General features: G+C 40.4%; 1 protein-coding gene across 2 annotated transcripts in view; it reads right to left on the bottom strand.

Moving 5' to 3' along the window:
• The window catches only part of LOC104601565 (TMV resistance protein N-like), a 42,711-nt gene extending 20,480 nt beyond the window's left edge, over positions 1-22,231 (bottom strand). The window contains exons 1-3 of one of the 2 annotated variants that reach the window (XM_088893523.1): positions 21,798-22,226; positions 21,365-21,574; positions 17,548-18,649 (exon numbers count right to left, since the gene is read on the bottom strand). In XM_088893523.1, coding sequence (XP_088749649.1) covers positions 17,548-18,649; positions 21,365-21,483 — 1,221 coding nt within the window. In that variant the 5' untranslated portion in view covers positions 21,484-21,574; positions 21,798-22,226. Of the gene's footprint in view, positions 1-17,547; positions 18,650-21,364 lie in introns of both variants that reach the window. The other variant, XM_010264942.3, reaches the window with a different exon arrangement.
• Between the last annotated feature and the right edge of the window lie 1,287 nt (positions 22,232-23,518).

Below are 23,518 nucleotides of genomic sequence, written 5' to 3'. Positions count from 1 at the left end.
TGTTTTGCTGTGTGGAGCTCGCCTTGATGGTGTCTCCTAGGGAGATCTGCTAAGTGCAGCCATTCTACTGGGTGGAGTAAAACCAGAAGATATACCGAGGAAGGTGACTGTAATTGTGGATGAACTGTTCTTACCAGTTTGGTTAGTGTCCTCTGTAGAGAACACTGATGTGAGCCCCACTGCAGTGGTCCCCACTGTGTTCGTAGGACAGCATGTGTAGTTATTTGTTTCAGTTATAGTAGTGTCAGTTTGAGTCAGTTTGTTAATTCAGTTGTTATTTATTTCAGCTTTTATTTACTTTATTTATTATGTAAGTACTAAGGGCAGATGTGTCCTTTCCATTGTGTACTAAACATAACCTATAAATAATAAGAAAGTGGCGGCGGCAGATCTGTTAGAATCAGTTCCTCCTTTCAACCACTTGTGTTCTCCTGTTCCTCTTCTATTCTCTCTTCTTTCTCTCACTTTTCTTCTATTTTGTAAACCTAAAACCTATTAGGATTCAAGACTGATTACAGTCTTGATCTTCTACTTGGTATCAGAGCCTATCTAGGGCTTCTCATGTGTGTCTAGTCCAGCCGACCACATGAGGACTAGCTAGGGCTGGAAGCTTTGAAGAAGTATTCGGTGGCTGAATCATGGAGATTACCAGGAGAGGGTCGCAGCAGTTGAAGACTTGCCGCGGTCTGCAGAGAGTTGGTAATCAGGAAGAATCAGCGAAGGTTAGGGTTCAGGTAACCCTAGAAGACAGTAAACCGAAAGTACATAAGTAAGTTTTTTTTATTGAGTTTTCAGAAACTGCAATCAGTCGAGATAGGTTGAACCTGTCTAGAAGGAGGGGCCGAACTGTGTTCCAGTTTGTTTCTAGGGTTTGACTTGCCGAACTGTGTTTAAGTTTGTTTCTAGGGTTTGACTGTTGAGCCGAACCCCCCCCCTTTCAGAGGTGATTAGTTTTTAGGGTTTCATATTGCCCTACGATAAGTCCCACTTGTGCGGACTGTTCGGAGAGTGCAGCTGCGCACTTATTTCAGACCTACAGTTGAAACCCTAATTTTGCTCTCGCAGCAGTGGGCCCCACAGTAGTGATTTCAGAAAATAGCATCTTAGATTGACAGGCTGCTTGGTACTGTGCATGCCGATTGATTTCAGATCAGATTTGAGTTGATTTCTTGCATATACTGTGATAGGCGATTGTTTTCAGATCAGATTTCGGTTCAGATCAGATCAGATTTCAGATCAGTTTTGTGTTGGTTTCAGATCAGATTTCAGACCTGCTTGTTTTACTCTGTTTTCTGGTATAGCAATAGTGGCTCTAACAGTTTGTAGCCACTGATTCTCAATCAAAGATGGAGTTCAAGGGTCAGGGAGAAAGTAGTTTTGGAAACAACAATTTTGGTGGTGTATCTGAAACTGGGTTTCAGATTACAACTATGAGATTTGATGGGTTAAATTACTTGGAGTGGGCTCAATCAGCCATGATGGCTATTGGAGGAAGGGGAAAACCGGGTTACCTCTTGGGAGATGTGAAAGAACCTTCCAAGGAGGACCCAACATACACCAAGTGGGTTCAAGAGAACTATTTGGTTATGGCATGGCTGTGTAATTCTATGCAGCCACATATCAGCCGAAATTTCTTGTGGGCAAAGACAGCCAAAGAGATATGGGATGTAATGAAAGAAACCTATTCTCAACCCCTTAATGTTGCGAGAGCCTATGAACTGAAGTGTGAGGTGAACAGCCTTAAACAAAGAGAGAAGCCAGTTTCTGTCTACTTCTCTACCTTGAAATCCTTCTGGCATGAGATTGACCATCTAGAGACCCTTGAGTGGGAGAGTCCCAAAGATGCACAGACTCACAGAAAGCAAGTCGAGACGAATAGGGTATTTGAGTTTTTGGCTGGTTTGAATTCAGATTATGACATTGTGCGACAATAGATATTGACAAGAGATAGTGTGACCCTTTCTCAAGCATACTCCCTGGGGCATAGTGAAGAGACCAGGAGGAAAGTCATGATGCAGCCTCAGCCCTCTTTCCCAGCCTTGACAGCTATTAAACCTAAGCCAGGGGGTGACTCAGAAAGGGACTGGAAGAAGGAAGATAAACGGGATCTGGTATGTGAACATTGCAAGAAACCCAAGCACACAAAAGATACTTGTTGGAAGCTACATCCTCACTTGGTCCCAGCAAAACTAAGAAATAAGAATGGTAATGCTCATGTGGCCGTGAACACTGATTCAGCATCCTCATCAGGCACATCCCGAGAGACTTTAGCTGCTGTTCGGGCTGCCCTCATACAGTTGGAAAAGGATGTTGGGAGTTCAGCTCAGCCATCTCAGTCACCATCAGCTCCTGCCACATCTGCATTTGCACATTCAGGTACTCGAGCCTCAGCTTACCATGCTTCAGCTCCAGGTAATACTGACCACTGCTGGGTAATAGATTCAGGTGCATCTGACCATATGACTAGCTTGCCATCTTTGTTCACTTCTTATCACTTGTCCTCTGGCCGAGATAGAGTGTCCATTGCTGATGGCTTTCTTGTTCCCATTTCGGGCAAGGGGGTCATCAAGCTATCGGATACTATCTCTTTATCTTCTGTCTTGCATGTTCCTAAACTTGATACTAACCTGCTTTCAGTTGGTAGTATTACCAAACACATGAACTGTTCAGTAACCTTTTTCCCTGACCGATGTGTTTTTCAGGATTTGGAGACGAGGAAGGTGATTGGGACTGGCCGTGAGACGAACGGGATCTATCTGCTTGGAGAGAGTTCTCGTCGGGAGGAGTCAGTGGATAAGAAGTCTTTTGTTTCCCAGTCTGTGAGTTCGGTTATGCTTTGGCATAACCGATTAGGTCATTTGAAAAGTCTATTTCCTGCTTTATTTGAGTCCGTTGAGTTATCGAAGTTGAGGTGTGAAAGTTGTGAGTTTGCCAAACATTGTAGAACCTCTTATTCTTTAAGTAATAAAAGGAGTAATTCCTCTTTTGATATTGTGCATACTGATGTTTGGGGACCGTATCATATCTCTTCGATGGGTGGGTACAGATATTTTCTACTGTTTGTTGATGACCATACCCGGTTTTCTTGGGTCTATCTTATGCGCTCTCGGGATGAGGTTCCTGCTCTGACCCAAAACTTCCATCAGATGGTTCTCACTCAGTTTGGGACCAAAATCAAAATCCTTAGATCTAATAATGCAAAGGAATACTTTGCTCAGCCATTGACCTCCTACCTTCTTAGCCATGGAGTTATTCACCAGAGCACTTGCCCTTATACACCACAGCAGAACGGCGTTGCTGAAAGGAAGAATAGACATATCTTGGAGGTGGCTAGAAGAATTATGTTTACCTCCCATGTACCTATTCGCTTCTGGGGTGATGCTATCCTCACGGCAGTTTATCTCATTAATCGAGTTCCTTCCCGGGTTCTTGATATGAGAACCCCCTTTTCCCTTCTATACCCAGACGAGGAGTTGTTCATTGTTCCCCTTAAAACCTTTGGTTGTACCTGTTTCGTTCAGCTTCTCGGGCCTCATCATTCCAAGTTTGAACCTAAGGCCTCCAAATGCATTTTCCTTGGTTATGCACAAACTCAAAAGGGTTATTGCTGCTATGATCCGGTTTCAGGGAAACGGTTTGTCTCCATGGATGTCACCTTCTTTGAGGAGACACCCTATTATCCTAGGGTTTCTCCTCAGGGGGAGAGCAGTGAGAGTGGAAGTGGGGCTGGTAGAAGTGGGGCTGTTTTGAATGGGGCTGTTCCTTTACCTATTCCATTGGATGATGAAGGCTGTAGTGGTGAGGGTGGTCAGAGGGAGCCGGAGTTGAGAGTCTATCACAGGCGATGCAGGCAGGTTGATCCCAGTCATCGGCAGTCCCGGCCAGCTCCAGTTCCTTCTACGGCTCCAGATCCAAAGCCTACTGAGATACCCCTCACTGTTGCCACTTCCTCTCTTGTGGATGACCTTGATCTCCCTATTGCCATTCGCAAAGGGAAACGACATTGCACCACTTCTACAGCTCACAGCATCTCACAGTTCTTATCCTATGATCGTCTGTCTCCATCTTACCGGTCCTATCTTACTTCCATTGCCGATGTCCCTATTCCAAGAACAGTGCAAGAAGCTTTATCAGTATGCAAATTGAAATGGATGCCCTGTTGAAGAATAATACTTGGGCACTGGTTGACCCACCAAAAGGAAAGAAACCGGTAGGATGTAGATGGGTGTTCACTGTGAAGCATAATGCTGATGGCTCTATTGAAAGGTACAAAGCCCGGCTGGTTGCAAAGGGGTTCACTCAGACTTATGGTATAGACTACTTGGAGACCTTTGCCCCAGTAGCCAAGATGACCACCATCCGAGTTCTGTTATCCCTTGCAGCAAATCATTCTTGGCCCCTGTTTCAGATGGATGTTAAAAATGCCTTTCTGAATGGAGACTTACAGGAAGAGGTTTACACGCAGTTGCCTCCTGGATTCTATGATACTGAGACAGGTAAGAAGGTTTGCCGACTAAACAAGGCATTGTATGGTTTGAAGCAGTCACCTAGAGCCTGGTTTGATAGGTTCAGATTAGCCGTTGGAAAGTTTGGTTATGTACAGGCTCAGTCAGATCATACACTATTCATCAAGAGGGTGGAGTCCTCTCTGACACTACTTGCAGTATATGTTGATGATATTGTGGTGACAGGAAATGACAATCATGAGATTGAGTCCCTCAAACAGCTCCTTCATCAAGAGTTTGAGGTGAAAGATCTTGGTGCACTACGGTACTTTTTGGGTATTGAGGTTGCTAGATCCAAGCAGGGGATTTTTATCTCTCAGAGAAAATATGTTCTAGATCTGTTGGCGGAAACTGGAAAGTTGGGGGTTAAGCCGGCTGATACACCCATCGAACAAAATCACAAGATTAGTGCAGAGGGCGGGGAGCCTCTTGAAGACAAAGTTATGTTCCAACGGTTGGTTGGAAAGCTCCTATATCTCTACCTCACTCGGCCAGATATCAGCTATTTAGTTAGTGTTGTTAGCCAGTACAGGCACTCCCCTAGAACTTCTCATCTTCTTGCGGCAGAGAGAATATTAGCATACTTGAAGAGATGCCCAGGTAGAGGTATACTGCTCAAGAACAATAATCACATGAGGGTGGAAGTCTATACAGATGTCGATTGGGCTGGGAGTGTTGATGACAGAAGGTCTACCTCTGGATATTGTGCCCTTGTGGGAGGTAACCTTGTCTCTTGGAGGAGTAAGAAGCAGAGTGTTGTTTCCCACTCCAGTGCTGAAGCGAATACAGGTCAATGGCTAATGGAGTGGCTGAAATCTTATGGCTGAGGTCACTACTTGAAGAGTTGGGTATTGACTATGAAAAGCCCTTAATGCTGTATTGTGATAATCAGGAAGCTATTAATATAGCCCACAACCTAGTGCAACATGACAGAACTAAACACATCGAAGTTGACCGACATTTTGTGCAAGAAAGGGTCACATCACAAGAAGTGTGTCTTCCGTACATCACATCTAATATGCAGCTCGCGGATATCCTCACCAAGGCTGTACCAAGGAAGAAGTTAGAGACATACCTATCCAAGTTGGGAATGATAGATATCTACTCCCAACTTGAGGGGGAGTGTAGAGAACACTGATGTGCGCCCCACTACAGTGGTCCCCACTGTGTTCGTAGGACAGCATGTGTAGTTATTTGTTTCAGTTATAGTAGTGTCAGTTTGAGTCAGTTTGTTAATTCAGTTGTTATTTATTTCAGCTTTTATTTACTTTATTTATTATGTAAGTACTAAGGGCAGATGTGTCCTTTCCATTGTGTACTAAACATAACCTATAAATAATAAGAAAGTGGCGGCAGCAGATCAGTTAGAATCTGTTCCTCCTTTCAACCACTTGTGTTCTCCTGTTCCTCTTCTATTCTCTCTTCTTTCTCTCACTTTTCTTCTATTTTGTAAACCTAAAACCTATTAGGATTCAAGACTGATTACAGTCTTGATCTTCTACTTCCTCCATTGAAGCTAACCTTTGGAGGGAGGCAAGGCAGGAGGAAGGCGAAAAGGTGGAGGAAATGGAGTTACGTGGCAGCTTGAAGTTAGTTGGAAAAAAGAGACAAGGAAGTTTCATTGAAATGGAAACTCTACCATTAGGCAGTCCAAAAGATTTGGGTCAGGAGATTATTAGGAGACGTGTGACACAAGGTAAAGGTTTGACAACTAATAGAACCTTTGCTCAGTTAGCTGCTTGTAGCGCCAAACAAAATATATTGAATGATTCAAATGAAGGAAAGGCAGAGGTATTGGTAGCCTCAGGAATATGCACGGGAGTCCAACCAGCAGGCCCATCTCTAAATTGTAATTTTGGGCCCAGTAGGCCCGAAAAGTTAAGTGGGCTATGCTTAAAAGACCCAAGAGTGAGGGGGGCGCGTGACAACTTATAGGAGCCTGTGACAAGGTTGGCTCCTCGGGTAGACAGTAAAATCCATATACCATCGTCTTCCTCAAGCCCTTTCTCTCGTTCGAACAGTTCAGCGAAGGTCTCCAGCTCGTTACAGTGGAGACCCTCAAAGAAGATGCCGCATAAGGAACAGGAACGCCGTAACCCAGGAGTGTGAAGAGCAGTGAGATTTTTTACTCTGATTCGAAAAGATTGACAGACGATGAAGAACTTTCTGATTCCGATTCAGATTTGGAAGAAACCATTAGCTTGGGAAGTATCGACCTCCAAAAGCCAAGAGATATACTGAAAGAGAGTAGCCTAAACACTGAACTATTATTCCTAGAGGAGGAGACGGATTCGCAAGATTCTAGTAATATCAAAATGCAAAAAGTGAGCCTTAGCAGCGGAGAACAGATCATTCCCAAACTGGGTATGCTATACAAAAGACAGATGGAGTTGGGAACACTGAAAGAGGTAAGGCAAAGTGCATCCCAGCCAATAAACGAGTCCATTCCATATGTGCAGCCTAATCAGGACATTAGGCCAGAGAGACAGGAATCAAACTTGGAGCCTTACCTAAGGATTCACGTAGAGGGAAAGAGAAGTGAAGTTTCTATGACTGTAGAGGGTGAGGAAGTATTGGTTGTACCTAGTCCGCTTCCACTACTGAGTCCGGAAAAGGGGAAGGGCCTAGCCCTGACTCCAAGAATTGATACCCAGTAGCCGGTCCACATGCAACCATCTATGCTAATTCCAGGTAAGCCTGTCCATTTGGTTTTAGATACTAACTTGGGTTCTCTGCCTGTAATAGATGTCCTGGAATCCCAACCAGACCAACCAACTGGTACCAGGGAAGTGGTGATTGATAATGATGGAGTCCGATCAGAGAAGGGAGTTGGGTTGTTAGAAAGGAAACAAGAGGAGTTAGAATGGATTTGGGAGCAGATTTGTGCCCTGCTGGAGGAATATAAACAGAAGGAGGAAATGATAGAGGTGTCTCCAAAAATCCCTGAATCAGAGGCAAGAACCAATAGATTGGGGCAGGAATTAGGAAATAAAGGACAGAATAGGAAGTCAGTGGGAAATAAAGGTAGGAAAAAGAAGAAAAAGTCTGAAGTAGAGAGACTAATAGTGGACATTGAAGGGGATATCGAATTCAGTGGCAAAGGGGAAAGCAAGAAGGGTTCTAAATGAAGGAACACTATATTGAAGAGCCAAATTCTTGAGAGGTAATGAAGATAATAAGCTGGAATGTAAGGGGTTTGGGTAGTGCCAAAAAAAGGAGATCGATTAAGGAGCTACCTAGGAGAGAAAGACCTGATGTTGTGATGTTGCAGGAGACAAAATTAGTTGAACTGGATAGAAGGTAGGTCAGGGAGATCTGGAAAATAAGAGGGGTAAGATGGTGCTCAGCTCCGTCGTGGGGAACCTCGGGGGGAATAGTAACTTTGTGGAGGGAGGACTTCGTAGAACCAATAGAGGAGCTAATAGGAAACTTCACTATATCCCTAAAATTCAGAATGGTGGAAGATGGATTTATTTGGGTGCTAGCAAATGTGTATGGTCCAAATAATCACAGAGAGAGGAATGAGTTATGGGAGGAGTTTCATGGAACTCAAGGTTTGTGGGAAGGTCCTTGATGTTTGGGGGGTGATTTTAATGCAACAAGATTCACAAATGAGTCAAATAATCCTAGGCAGGTCATTACAACTAGTATGAGGAAGTTCAATGACTTCATAAATTCACAAATGAGCTTCCTTTACTACAGGCTACCTACACTTGATCCAACTTCCAAGAGAACCCAACCTGCTCAAAGCTTGATAGATTCCTATTTAATGAGGGTTGGGAGAGCCAATGGAGAGGTTTGGCGGCTAAGGCCCTACCTTGGATAACCTCTTATCACTACCCTATAGAAGTAGGACAAGAACCTCTTGGTAATGGACCTAGACCATTCAAGTTTGAAAATATGTGGCTGACACACCCGGACTTCTTGCCTAAGGTTAAGGAATGGTGGAGTGAAAAGATGAGAGAAGTGAAATAGGATGGGGTTAGATTCCACAAAAAATTAAAATGGTTGAGAGGCAAAATAAAAGAATGGAATAAGGTTCAATTTGGAAGAGTGGAGGAGGTAAAAGCTAGATTATTGGTTCAGATTGAGGAGTTAGATGCAAAAGAATCCCAAGGGATGATGGATGAGCAAGACAGAGAAATGAGGAGGAAATTGAAAAAGGAGTTAGAGCAAACTTTTTTTAGGGAGGAGATCTCGTGGAGACAAAAATCCAGACATAAGTGGATCAAGGAAGGGGATGGGAATACCAAATTCTTTCATGCTTTGGCTAATGGGAGAAGGAGGAAAAATTTGATACTAAAGCTTGAGGTTGATGGTGTGAATATAACCTCTCAAGAGGAGATTGCCAGTAGGATTGTGGATCACTTCAAATCCATCTTTCAAAGACCCATAGAGAATCGGTTAATAGTAGGGGAGGAGAATTGGCCAACTTTGAACCAAACAGATAAGGGATGGTTGGAAAGAATGATTGAGGAAGAGGAAATTAAACAAGCTGTTTTTTCTATGGATAGGGCTAAGGCACCAGGTCTTGACGGATTTACAATGGTGTTTTATCAGGACTGTTGGGACATAGTCAAAGAAGACTTAATTGGAGTATTTAGAGAGTTTGAGGATAAACATTTTGTGAGTCCTGGAATCAATGCCACCTTTATGGCCTTAATTCCCAAAAAGAATGATGCCAGACACCCCAAAGATTTTTGGCCAATTAGCCTGGTGACAAGCATCTATAAGATTCTGGCAAAAGTGATCTCTAGGAGGATCAAAGCAGTTCTCCCCTCTCTTGTTAGCCAAGCACAAGGAGCCTTTATACAGGATAGACAAATTACAGATCAAATCCTTATTGCAAACGAGAGTGTGGAAGAGATAAGGAGATTGGGCAAGAAAGGATTTGTTTGCAAACTGGACTTGGAGAAAGCCTATGACTTAGTGGATTGGAGTTTCTTGCTGGAGATGTCAAGAAGACGTGGATTTGGGGATAAATGGTGTAATTGGATAAGAGGATGCTTAAACTCTTGTCGTTATTCAGTGTTGGTGAATGGGGTGGTTAAGGACTTTTTTCCAGCCAATAGAGGCTTAAGACAAGGGGATCCACTCTCCCTTTCCTCTTTACACTTGTTGCTGATGTCTTTAGTAGGATGATCTCCAGAGCAGATGAGGAGGGCCAAATAAAGGGATGGAGAATAGGGAGTAGAGGCATTCCAGTAACTCACCTTCAGTTTGCTAATGATACTGTTATTTTCTGTGTAGGGAATGAGTTGAGAAAAGTGGAGAACCTTAAGATTTTAATAAGTACTTTTGAGAGGGTCTCCAACTTGAAGGTAAATTTTGATAAAAGTTGTGTGGCTGGAGTAAACTTGGAGAATAGGGAGATTGAATCCATTGCAGAATGCTTAGGTTACAATATTTCTTCTTGGCCTTTGACATACTTAGGGCTACCCATAGGAGCTAACCCTAAAGAAAGTAGTTTCTAGGCCCCTATTGTGGAGAAATTTGATAAGTGATTGGCGGCTTGGAAAAAGAATTGCATTTCAATAGGGGGTAGGCTGACTTTAATTAAGGCTATACTTGCCAACCTTCCATCCTACTTCCTTTCAGTGTTTAGGATTCCTCCAAGGGAGGCTAAGAAGCTGGAGAAGAGAATGAGGGACTTTCTATGGGAACCAGGAGAGGTGAAAAAGGATCACTTGATCAGATGGGAGATAGTTAACAAACCAAAGGAAGAAGGGGGTTTAGGGATAGGGAACATAGTGCTGAAGAATGTAGCCCTTCTAGGGAAGTGGCTAGGGAGATGGCCCCGAGAGAGAGAGAGAGATTATGGCATGAGGTGGTGGCAAGCATTCATGGTTGTGTAGGAAATGGTTGGGATTCCGGGATATCTCGCCGAGCTACCCATACTACACCTTGGAAGGCTATACAAGGTATTCTCCCTCGCTTCCTCAGATTCATCAGGTATGATGCTTGTTCTGGTAATGCTATTCTGTTCTGGGAGGATATTTGGGTGGGTACTCAACCCCTCAAAGATTGTTTCCCCTCGCTCTATTCCATTTCCCTTCACAAACCTGAGCCAATTGCAACTTTTCTCCCGAGCCCGTTAAACCCCTTATCTTTAAACTGGAACTTTGGGTTTCGTAGAGGGTTAAGGGATGGTGAGTTGAGTTGTGTTATTGAGCTAATTCATTTACTAGAATCAATTTGCTTGGACCCCACTTCTTCTGATCAAAGGGTTTGGACTCCTCTTCCAAAAGGTACTTTTACTTGCTCTTCTTTTCTAAAATCCCTTAGTTCTAACCCCATTTCCCAAGGATTCCCTGTCAAAGAAGTCTGGGCGCGACCTATTCCCCCAAAAATTGCTATATTCTGCTGGGAAGTCTTCTATGGGAAAATCAATACTTTGGAAAACTTACGGAAAAAGAGACCCTCGCTTTGTCTTTCCCCAAATTGGTGTTCCTTGTGTAAGGCCGAGAATGAGGATTGTTTCCATTTGCTGATCTCCTGTTCCTTTGCTACAGCGATATGGAGGTGGAGCCTTTGTTTATTTGGAGGTAGGTGGTCTATGCCTTCTGATTTAAGCTTGTTATTCAACACATCTATCTTTGTTTGGCCCACTAGAAGAGGTAAAGTCATGTGGAAATGTGTCAGGGCAGCCACTCTGTGGACTCTTTGGGAGGAAAGGAATGCAAGAATTTTCTTAAAGAAGGAAAGAGGGTTAGATGAAACGAAGGATTGTATCCTAACAAGAGCAATCCATTGGCTGAAAACTGTGGATATCTTTGATGACTTGTGGAGGAATTGGCTAGTAATAGCTAACACTTCAACAAAGAATGATAGAATTCTGTCAGAATGGATTCCGCCTTTGGAAGGTGTCATCAAGCTGAACTTTGATGGAAGCAGCCAAGGCAACCCCGGGCCTTCAGGTATAGGGGGTATCCTGAGAAATAAGGACAACAACATAATTTCCCTATTCTCAGGACCGGTGGGAGTGGGGGATTCCACAAGGGCAGAAATCCTTGCTACAGTACAAGGAATTCAGATCGCCAACCAGCTTGGGGTGGAGCATCTCCTAGTTGAAGGGGATTCTCAGGTGGTAACAAGGTGGCTCCTAAACTTGGATACCACCATTTGGGGCTACAAAGATCTCATCAAAAAAGTAAAGTGGTTAACCAGCAATATGAGAGTTGAGGTAAAATGGGTTAGTAGGTCTGCTACTTAACTAGCCTGAAGAGGTTGCAACTCGTGCCTTTCCTTGGGGACTTTGTACTATTGTCTATTAAAGATTATAATAGAATTATTTCAATTATCAAAAAAAAAAATTCTTCTTCTTAATCAGCAATAGACAATAGAACAAATTCCCCGAGGAGAGGCACGAGTTTCAACCTCTCCAGGCTAGTTAAGTACAAATTTCCAGATTAATAATAACTTATAAAGAAGCACAAAAAAGATCTTCCCTGGAAACCCCCTGTTTGGCTAAAGCATCAGCCATAGAATTAGCAGACCTGCTAACCCATTTTACCTCAACCCTCATATTGCTAGTTAACCACTTTACTTTTTTGATGAGATCTTTGTAGCCCCAAATGGTAGTATCCGAGTTTAAAAGCCACCTTGTTACCACCTGAGAGTTCCCTTCAACTAGGAGATGCCACCTTCCTTCATTGTTCAGAACCTTTACGACCATGTATGAAATAAATGAAGAAAATAATGATTGTTCAAAGAACAATCATGGGGACTCTGCAATCATTGCCATCACGATGCATAAGATTCTTCTAGTAGTTTTATTGATGACCTATGGGCTTTCCTTAAGATTCTTTTGGGCTTTGAGGAGAATACTCAATCCCACCATCTTTCATCGTCCCTTTCTTTCTCTCCATTGTCTCTCTCTCTCTCTTTGCTAGGGACTTTGCAATCTCAGTTTCCAAAACCCAAAATGCTAAATGCCTTCCTCACAGGTTCCCACCAAGACTAAATCTTCAAATCAAACCCTCTTGGACATGACAAACGACAAATAATGTAATAGTTTCTATATTGGTGGATTGAAAATAGAGCTGATGGACAATTCGTCAAGCAGTGTGTCACCATTCTAGCCTAGGAAGTCACCGGCGGTGCCACTAGCTATGCCCAACATTTTTTACATTGAAAGGGGATAACCGATATTCTAAAAATTGACCAGGGAAAATTCTGGGAGAAAAAATTCAATAAGTGCTTATTATTTAAGCACTTAAAAATAGCTAGAAATTTGAGCTTAAAAATAAACCCTTTTAAAATAAGCACTTATTTCAGGCTTATTTCCCAAACACCAATAAGTGCTTAATGGTGTGGTCCCAGCCTAAATAAGCACTTATTTTTAAGCACTCCCAAACATGACCTAAGGACCACTTGAGTTATGGGCCTAGCCCATTCTAAGAGCTAGTACGACTAGTCACATGACTAGTTTAAGTTGTCATGCTAGGATGGATTACTTGGGTCAAATTGCTAATGGGCTTGAGTTTCTCTTATTACTAATGTAGTTAGGAGTGTTGCCAAATTAGAACTTATAATTTAATTAGAACTCAGATTTGGAAACTCCTAGTGACATTTTGGTTTGCCAATTCTATAAAAGATAGAGTAAGAGAGATCTAGACAAAAATTCTCATGCATTCTCTTGGCATCCATACCCTAGTTTCATCAGGCCTTTGAAGGAGATAATTCCCTCTTATTTTCTCTATGTTTTCCAGAAAAAATCACAAAGTTGGTGTGCAAATCGAATCACAAAGGATGGAAAATCAAGCTCACCATTGGGTGTGAACAACCACTTTGGGAGTTGTGATTTGTGGTCTTCATGTTAGGTGTGGACCTATTTGAATTTTCAAATCAAATTGGATCATCTGAGGCTAGATCAATCCTAGGAGAAACTGCTTTTCCACGGACAATTTTGTTTCTCCTATTCTTTGACTGTTAAAAGAATTATTTTTCACCTTAGAAACCCTAGAATGTTTTGACCTTTTTGCGTAATTTATAGTCCTTACAACAGTATGTATATCCTTAGGTGCAAAGAAATGGTTCCACAGACTATCAAAAGTTTTGATAGCATGGTGGAGAATCATTTTTAAAGAAAATAAAAAATTTCATATCAAATAATACAAAGGAAAACTGTGGAAAGAGCCTTGCTCAATCTCTTGAAAAGAAGGTTATTCATCAAAGTCCATGCACATAAACACCTGATCAGAATGATGTTACAAAAAGGAAGAACAAGCATTTGTTTGAGGTGGCTCAAAGTTTATTATTCTAGGTGCATGTTCCCACTCACTTTTGGGATGATGTGGTTCAAGCTGGTCTACTTGATTAACAGGTTACCATCTAAAGTGCTCAGTCTAAATCCTCACTTCAACTGTTTCATTGTGATGGTCCTATTTTTAGTCTTCCTTTGATAGTCTTTAAGTGTGTCTATTTTGTGCATGATCTTAGTTCCTCTTGTGTCAAATTTGACCTTAAAGCCATTAAATGTGTCTTCCTTGGTATTTCAGTAAAAAGAAAGGGTACAAATGCTACAACCCTTAATCTGGTAAGTATATAGTCTTAAGATATCACCTGTGTTGAAATAATTTAGTTGTTGGTGTTAGGGTCTGTTTGGCTAGTTAAAGTGTTTTTTATTTCTATTTTTTCAATTCTGTTATGTCTGTTATTGTACTCACTTATAACAGGGGTACAAGAGTCTTTTCCCTTCTTATTTCTGCCGTCCTATATATATTATAATAAAGCTGGCACTGCCAGCACTGTTACATTGCAAATCCCTTCTCTTCTCTTCTCCCTTCTCTCTTCTTCTCTTCTCTTCTCTTCCTCTTATTTCTGGCCGGCCATACTGTCAAGAACCTGTTTTGACCATCAACCTTTCTTTTCTTTTCCAATCTCTCTTCAAGTTGAGAGTAGTAGTAAAAAGAGAAAAAGTAGTCACTCCTATCTTCCCCTTCCTGTTCCATTTGTTCATACTCTTGGGTCTATTGATGAGCCAGGACCAAAGTTGCAAGTATATGCTAGACACAAGGTGACTCAAAAGTCAATCTTCCACAATAGTTAGATTCTGTGGATTCAAGTATTCTTGTTCCTCTTGTTTCTTTTGATCCTATTCCTCCTCTTTCTGTAGATATTCCTAGTCTTCCTTGCGGTAATGTTTTGCCTTTACATGATACTCTTTCTAATCTTGACCTTCCTATTGCTTTATTGAAGGAAAAAAGGAAATGTACTCAATCAAATTCCATGGATTCAAGTAATCTTGTTCCTCTTGATTTTATTCATCCTATTCCTCTTGTTTCTAATAGATACTCCTAGTCTTCCTTGTGATAATGTTTTTGCCTTTACATAATAATCTTACTAATCTTAAGGCTATGGTTCAAAAGATAAAGCTCTAAAAAAAAATTAAACATGGCAATTAGTTGAGCTACCCCATGGCAGAACCCAACATTGGCTATCAGTATACACTATAAAGATTAAAGCAAATGATTCCATTGAGCGACATAAGATTCATCTAGTGGCCAAAGGATATATAGAGACATGGCATTAACTACTTGGAAACTTTTGCTCTGATGACCAAGATAAACACTATCCATGTCTTGACATCCTTAACAACTCATTTCTATTGGTCATTATACCAAATGGATGTCAAAAATGCCTCCCTAAATGGTGGCCTACAAGAAGTATATATAGAATTACCTCTTAGTGTGTCAATTACTTGAAATTAAGTCAAGATTTGTAGACTTGTGAAAACATATGTTTTGAAACAACCTCCCCAGACTTGGATTAATCAATTTAGAGGAGCTCTTCATAAGGTAGGTTACAAACAGTCGCATGCTTGATCATCCTCTCTTCTTTAAGAAAGTTGGTAATGTGGTGACAATTTTGATTGTGTACAAAGATGATATTATGATAACTAGTAATGTAGGCCAACAAGGATAAGGATGGATGGGAAGTGGGGAAGGAAGATGTTGTTCTGAAGAAAACTTAGCCTTGTCTGTGATGGAAATCAAATCCCTTTCGTAGATGATGGTCTCCCTATTTATAGATGTAAGGGAGCAAGATCACATGCATGAAGCTAAAATTCTAAAATATTCCTTGATTCTCAGGACCACAAAGCTGTTATATCACGACCTTGGGCCTCCTTAGGGGTGACATGTATCAGTACAACCTCGTGCTTTCCCTGAGGCACCAATCACACATCTAACACCCTCAGCATGACTTTTTCCGTACTCTTCTATTTGATGTTCAGCTTGCCTCACAAGACATGTATGTGTATTTGCTTCTGAACACCTCACGGAGTTAGTGAAATAAGTGTGGCCTCTGCAAGGTAGAATAGTTTACTCTTGAAAGGTGAGGTTGTTATGGCCTCGCAAGGCAGCTCCAAGATTAAGGTGTTATGACTTTACGAGGAAACCTATGAGAGGATGTAATGAATTGGCAAGGCAACTCATGAAATCAGATTAATGTGGCCTCACAAGGCAACTTGCATGATTCGACTAACGCAACCTCACAAGACAATGTCATTTGTTCTAAGTCTTATCACACATACCAACAAGGTTTTACTTCTTTGCCCTTAAATGTATATTCATTGTCTTACAAGTAGTAACACGGTTAGGATTCATTGGTTGAAGCAATATTTGGTAATTGAGTTTGAGATCTACCGCATCGAGCTTAGATATTTTCTGGGAATTAAAGTTGTAAGACCTAAGAGGGATATATTCATTTAACAAAGGAAGTACATTCTTGATTTCTTGAAAGAGAGAGCCAAGCCAAGTGTTAAACCTACTAGTACTCCCATACATCCAAACCATACAATTTGTGAGTTGTAAAGTGTGCAAAATAAGGGAGTGTATCAATGATTGGTGGGAAAGTTTCAACATCTCTACTTAGCTCGACCAGACATCTCTCATCTTGTTAGTGTAATCAGTCAATATAAGCACCAGCCTCAACTTCCTAATCTTGCTACAGTTGAAAGAATACTATGCTACTTGAAGGGTACTCCAAGTGGAGGATTGTCATATGCCCCTAATGGTCATTTGAAAGCGGAAGCCTATATTGATGCTAATTGGGCTAGGTTAGTGTAGATGGTAGAATGTCCACTTTTGTTCTAGGAAACACTGTCTCCTAGAGGTGCAATAAACAATTAGTAGTAACAAGCTCAAATACCAACACTAAGAATAGAGCAATGGATCATGGAGTTTGTGAGTTGTTATGGCTAAAGACTCTCATTATAGATCTAGGAGTCGTCTTTGATCATCTTATGAAGATGGTAATGGCAACCAAGCTGCTATTAATATTGCAAACGATCTTGTTCAATATTACTATACGAAGCACATAAAAGTTGGCAAGCATTTTGTACGTGAAAGAATAGCAAATGGAGATTTTTTTAGAGCATCCTATGAAGATGTTTGTCTACCTTTTTCTGAAATCAAGGAACTGGCTGGTTGATTTGTTAGACCAAGGGATTGTCACAATCTAAGTTGGAAAAGAATCTGTCTAAGATAGGCATGCATAATATTTATACTAACTTGGTGGGGAGTGACAAATGGTGCTTATCCAAGGGATTTCTCTCTAGTGTTAAATCTTTTATAGTTTTACTATGGAGGATTAAATTGTAACTTTCTTGCATTAGTATAAATACTAAAAGAAGGGTTATGCCCTACACTTTTTGGCCCTTTTTCAAATATATTCTCTTTCTTTGTCAAGCATCTATAGCTCAAGTTTAATTAACATTTATATAGTATCTATTAGTAAACTAGGTTGAATTTTGTGTATTTACATAAACTGTTACAGGTTAAAGTTTAATCCAAGTTATTTTCTTCTTTTTTTTAAGGCGAAATAAGACCTATTACTTTGGAGTGGGAGAAGCCCTGAAGCTATTGAAAATATAATCACTGTATAATCAACTGTATATGCTTTGATATACACAGTAGACATAAAAAAAGGCTATGCATCGCCAAATGTATATGCTTTAACATACACTTGATTATGGTAAAAATCAACTAAATATTATTTTGCGTGCTAAAATAAATAAAGATCATGTATTAGTTCTTACCATCTTCTTCATCAGTATATGAAAAACATCACCATGAGACCACAGTCTGCTGCGTCTTCCAGGATCTTTAGGGCATTCTTCACGAACAATTTCTCTCCCCATGTCTCGAAGTAGGTCATGCATTCTAATCTTGTTATATTCATCAATTGTTATAAGTGACCTACGAACAAGAGTATTGATTCCATTTTCTGAACAGAAACCACAACCATCTAGTATTTTAATTATATAATCTTTGTCCTCTCTAATGAAGAAGCAAGCAATATCAAGAAAAATATCCTTTTCTGCATCACCACCTAATGCATCATAACTTATTCTAAGCTTTCTTTGAATTTGATTGGGAGGAATTATTTTGAGTTTTTCTAGTGCACTTCTCCATTCAGACACACTTCTACCTGATAGAAAAGAACCTAAGACCTCAAGAGCTAATGGAAGCCCTCTAACATGATCCACTATACCATTTGACAGCTCTACATAATCTTCTTTAGGGTGGTCTTTACCAAAAGCATGCCAACTAAATAGCTGAATGGATTCATCATTATCCAACTCTTTAACTGTATATATTTCACTCACTTGAAGATCACATAACAGGTCTTTATCTCTAGTTGTCACAATAATTCTGCTTCCCAAACCAAACCAATCACACTCTCCAGCTAATGCTTCTAATTGTTTCAAGTGATCTACATCATCAAGAACAACAAGAACCCTTTTGCTTTTGAGTCTTCTCTTGATCATATTTACTCCAATGTCAATACTGCTTATTTTTAAGTTTTCTTTCACTAGAATGTCAGCAAGGAGTTTTTCTTGTAGCTGAAGCAAACCACTAGGTTCTTCTGAAACTTCTCTAACATATGCAAGAAAGCTGCTACCTTCAAATCTGCGAAAGATAAGGTTGTAGACAGCCTTGGCAAGGGTTGTCTTACCTATTCCACCAATACCATAGATTCCTATGATGCGAAAATCATTTGAATCCATATGTAGCAATGAAATCACACTTTCTACACGGGATTCTATTCCAACTGGGTAAATAGCAACTTTCAGGTGTGTTTGCTTTAATTTAGTTGAGACCTCGCTGACAATTCCTTGAATAAATTTTGAAGCATGCCTGCCAATAATGATTCAAAAAAAAAGCAAAATAAACATGTAGTGAATTGATATAAACCATAATGACAATAGGAAACATAATATTAAGCATCTTTGGGGATATTTGGTTTTGGTGATTTCTGCTCAATGTTTAGAATATAAACAGAATATAAAAAATCATACATGATAGTAACATTTTTTAGATTTAAAACAACTTACAAGTATAGAAAGAAGTTATTAAAGACCAGCATACATGCCAATGGTGATGCAGTTGCAAAAGCAAGGAAAGAATTAATGAGAAGACAAACCAATTTTCCAATTCCTATGCCAATTTCAGAATTTCTGGGTTATACGATATTGGTACTGTTTCAATTTTTTTCTAGTTGTTGGCATCTTAATAACACGGTTCTGCTTTTAGATATTTATTTAAAATTACTATTTATGATAACTCGTGGATTTACTATTTTTAGTAAACTCACGGATTACTATTTTAGTAATTTCTGGTGTCTTTCAATTAAGTTAGTCTTAGTAGGATTAGGAAAATGTTATCAGAATTGTTTTAGTAATTAGAGTTCTCATTGTAATGTCTTTATGGGTCATCTATTGATTTGTCTTAGTTCTAATCAATTAGAAGTCGTTTTGGGTCAGTTTCCTAGTCCAAAAATCCGAGTTAGTAAGTTGAGTCTATAAATAGTCATTGTAATTGAAGTTCAATGAGAGTTTATTTGAAGAAATAAAGATTCTTTTAGTGAATTCTTGTTTTTTCCAGAATCTTTTCTTTTTTTTCCCCTTCTATCTCACCCGTTTCATCTTCTAAGTGACCTATCTCTTTGCAGTCTACCCTAACAGCAATCATTCTTGTTCTTCATTCATATTCATCTTTAATCACCTACAGCCCTCAATCATCGCAACAAAATCCAACCCCAGGTCCTAATTTAATAGGACCCCTGACCATCCCACATCAAAAGGACTATGTCAAGATCACCCAACTTTCAGCTCATCAGATCTGTTTCTTTGATGCTAGAACAGCTAGCCGCAGAGAAGAAAGTAAGAAGAAAAATCAACAAAGGGAGAGGGAGAGAAATAAGAAGAGAGGAGAAGAAAAGAGGAGGGAAGAAGATGACAGAGAAGGGAGAACCGTGAAATTCTGTTAAGGGGGCTCTCTGACCCAAGATCTCCCATTCAACAACTTTAATAGTTTGTTATACATTCAGAGAGCTAAGGCTCACGTTAAAGGATCCAGGTGGGTCTCAAACAACTGACTTACATGGCCTTCTTACATATACATGACAAATACATTTGATAGGATGCCCATTTGTGGTTGGTGGACTTCCACTATGGACCTGATCAGCTATTGTAAGGTTTGTGGGTCCTATCTTGCCTCTGCAAGCTCCCTGAACTGGGTCGGCTATTGTCTATGGCTACCGGTAGTCTAACAATGCCCTGCTGTTCAGGTTGATGTTGGGAAACTCCTGTAAGAGGTTATTATAGGGTTCCCACACGGCGCCTTCCACTGATAGATGTCACCAATGAACTAAGGCCTCCTTAATTCCTCACCAACCTGAGCGAACCCAGCAAAATTCAGTGATTTTGGAGGGCTCTGTCTAAAGCTGGCCATCAAGAGAGAAAGATGGCAATTTGGAACTACTGAACGAGAGTTTATAGCTGGCCATCAGTGTAATCCACTCAGACTGTGACAGGTTTAAGGCTCTATAATCCACTCAAAAACACTAAGAGTCATCTTTATTCTTTACTAACAAGACTAGGGAAGAAAATGAGCTGGTACTTGGCTGGATTAATCCTTTGTCCAAGAGTTTAGGGACTAATTTATCAATTGCTTCTAATAATATGGGTATCTATAGGGTTTGACATTGGTCAGAGCAAACCAGGGTAGCAATGGTATTCGGTGGTCATGAACCCATGTACAGGACAGTTCAGTTGGTTCCTGAAACACCATGGAACACTCTTGTAACAAAGCCTAAAGATAGGCCTTCTGCTCTCGGGCTCTTAATTGGACCTACCCCAAAGTTCGGGTTGGACTGACCTGATTAGAAGACAGAGGTACCACGGCTGTGACCCCTTTTTCATGGCTAATTCTCATGAGGGAAGCCTGGCTAACTGATCTAATTTTTTCAGGTCCATGGTGAGGCAGGCCTCTTTATCTAAGGTGATCCCAGCCCATAACCCGTTATGACAAAGCTCCCGTCATTGGAGAATTTCAATATTCGAAGATCGTGGTACAAAATGCTTGTATATTCCTAATAAGAAACAGCTAGCCAAAACCCAAAATTTTCACAATTAATCAACCTTCAAGCTTCGCATTCAAAGAAAAAAGAAAATAATTATTACATAAATCAAACAATATATTGAAATTTTTTTGAAGCTGTTTCGACCGGTGCTACAGTAATCCGAACCAGAAAGAAAAGAAGAAGAGAGAAGAGAGAAGAAGGGTCTGTCGAAATCTGATGGGTGCAGAATAACTCTAATAATACTATCACATAAGCAAGCTACTTAATAAATAAGACTAAACTACCCCTATTTCGCACACTTTAACAAAGCCAACACATTGACGTAGAGAATGAATTATATCATGACAGTGAGAGTTATTGGGAAAATTCAATATAAATCCAATTTTATATATTTCATGAACTGCGATTGACCTAAAAATTTCTCCCAGGCCTCAGTTGATATTCCCAAAAGTAAATAAGAAGCAAAAGGTAAGTTTGATGAGGGTTACCCAGTAGCAACTTTTCTTAAATCCCACCCTGACAAGTTTGCTGCTTCAGTAAGAGCCTCCCTCCACCTTTGTACCTTTTCTATCATCCCTAAAGCCCTGAAATGCTCTTCGTGAGTCATAAACGCTTGCGAGAAACTCCCTGTCTGTTTCCTGACATTCGATGGGTCGACGTCATAGAAGATGGGAAGAACCCATTGACCGACCTTTCTTCTGCATTCCAAGATTTTCACAAGTTCATCAAGGCACCATCTTGAAGTAGCATAGTTCTTAGAGAAAACAATGATTGCAATCCTTGACTTTTCTATTGCTTCCAGTATTGCTGGAGCAACTTCTTCGGTTCTCCCAAGCTCGATATTGCACCTAAAAGTGTGAATTCCTATTTGGACCAAAGCTGTATAAAGGTGACTGGTGAAATTCGTGTAGGTATCTTCACCTTTGAAACTTAGGAAGACGTCGTGATTCCACTGAAGGTTCGAAGCCGAGGATGGCGAAGCTTTACTAGCCATCTTTGAAGAAACCACTGAAGATTGATCCAAAACAGCCACCGAAACAACGAATTAACGTGTGACTGAGAGAGGAAATTAGTTGCAGTGTTCTGGCGGCAAATGATGAAATGAGATAGACAAATAGTGGGTACTGTGTACAATTCGCGTCTTGTGTAAGCAACGAAGGTGAAAAAGTGAAGATTCTTCTCCAATCTCCACTCCACGTCCGTCCAAATATCCGCTACGCGCACTTGCGAGTAAGTTAAACTTTGGGATATTGTCCAAACTTTTTTCTTTTGTCCTAAATTCATCCTGAGTTTTCGAGCCCTGTGGATGAATTTTTATTAGTTGAAAATCACTTATCAGAGTGATCCTAAATAAAAGTTGTCCATTTAAGCATTTATATCACCAAAATGGTGAACGAATTTCTGACAACTCTATTGATGGCGAGGCCGGATCTCTTATACTTGGGTTCGGCTTCTTTCAGGGCCCGGTGTATATGGGCACTGTTCGCGCAAAATGAAGACTCGCCAGTTGCCACGCACCTTTTCTCTGGTGTAATCATTTAAAACGTGCGAAAATAATAAACGGCGCTGAATAGTAGATGCCGTTAGAATCTTTCTCAAAAACTCAGGTATTGGTCATGGGAAACCATACAAGGAAATCATGAATGAAATGCAACACCGATTACCGGAGTAAAACTCAGGTATTCTTAACACTGGTTTGCTGCACAGTAAGATGAAGTTACATTTTAGGTTTTGGGGAAAACAAAAGTTGAGAATGAAATGCAATATCTAAATGTTTTGGGAAGAAAAATTGAAAAAAAAAATCAATACCTGAATTTTTCTTTGGTCGCCGGTGATAGTTGTTGGCCGCCCCCGGTTGGAGAGGAAGAGAATGGGAGGGAACAAGGTTCACCGCCGTTTATTGGCTTCACACACTTGAAGCAGTTACACGAGAGAAATGACGCATGGTGCATCTTTCTTTTGTGGCCGAACTCCCTACACTTGTCGATTTTACATCTAAGCCCAATAAGGGGCACCCCATAATGTCCCATAACACATCCCAACCGTGTATTACGAACATCTTCCAATGATAATATCAGAGCAATACCAATCATACAATGACACATCAACATTGCATGCTTTTACACCCATTCATGCTTCCTAGTTTTTTCAAAACACCTAACCCATAAATGTATAAAAGTTCCATAATGCTCAGTTTGGTAACCAAGCCTAAAGAACATCTTCACCTCTCTGTTTTCAATCCATTGTCTTCTATCTAAAGGTTTTGTAAAAGTATTGCAGGATCAAAGCGAGAATGTAGGGTTGATAAAAGAAACAAAACAATATATGTTCAATTAATTTCTTATTACCTCTTTGATAAAAAACTGGACTACAATCCAGTTACAATATTTCCTCATGAAATGTCCAAAGAAGGAAAGAAATAAAAATGAGAAAAATAAAAGATACAAAATAATGAAGTTCCACGTTCAGTGGAATCACGAATCAATGCCACCCCCACTTAATAAATGTAAAATTTATTTCGGCTCCCCCGCCATGTCATCAAAATTAAAGTTTCTTACCTATCATACCCCTCAACCCAATGGTAACTTTCAGTCTTCTTCCTCATTCGAACCGAATGCAGCAGCATCTCCACCTTTCAGAGG

Source organism: Nelumbo nucifera, chromosome 8 (assembly GCF_055504915.1).
Source record: "Nelumbo nucifera cultivar China Antique chromosome 8, China Antique-T2T, whole genome shotgun sequence".
NCBI classification, from domain to species: Eukaryota; Viridiplantae; Streptophyta; class Magnoliopsida; order Proteales; family Nelumbonaceae; genus Nelumbo; species Nelumbo nucifera.
Note: the sequence above shows the minus strand (reverse complement) of the source record. Positions and strands in the feature narration are given on the sequence as shown.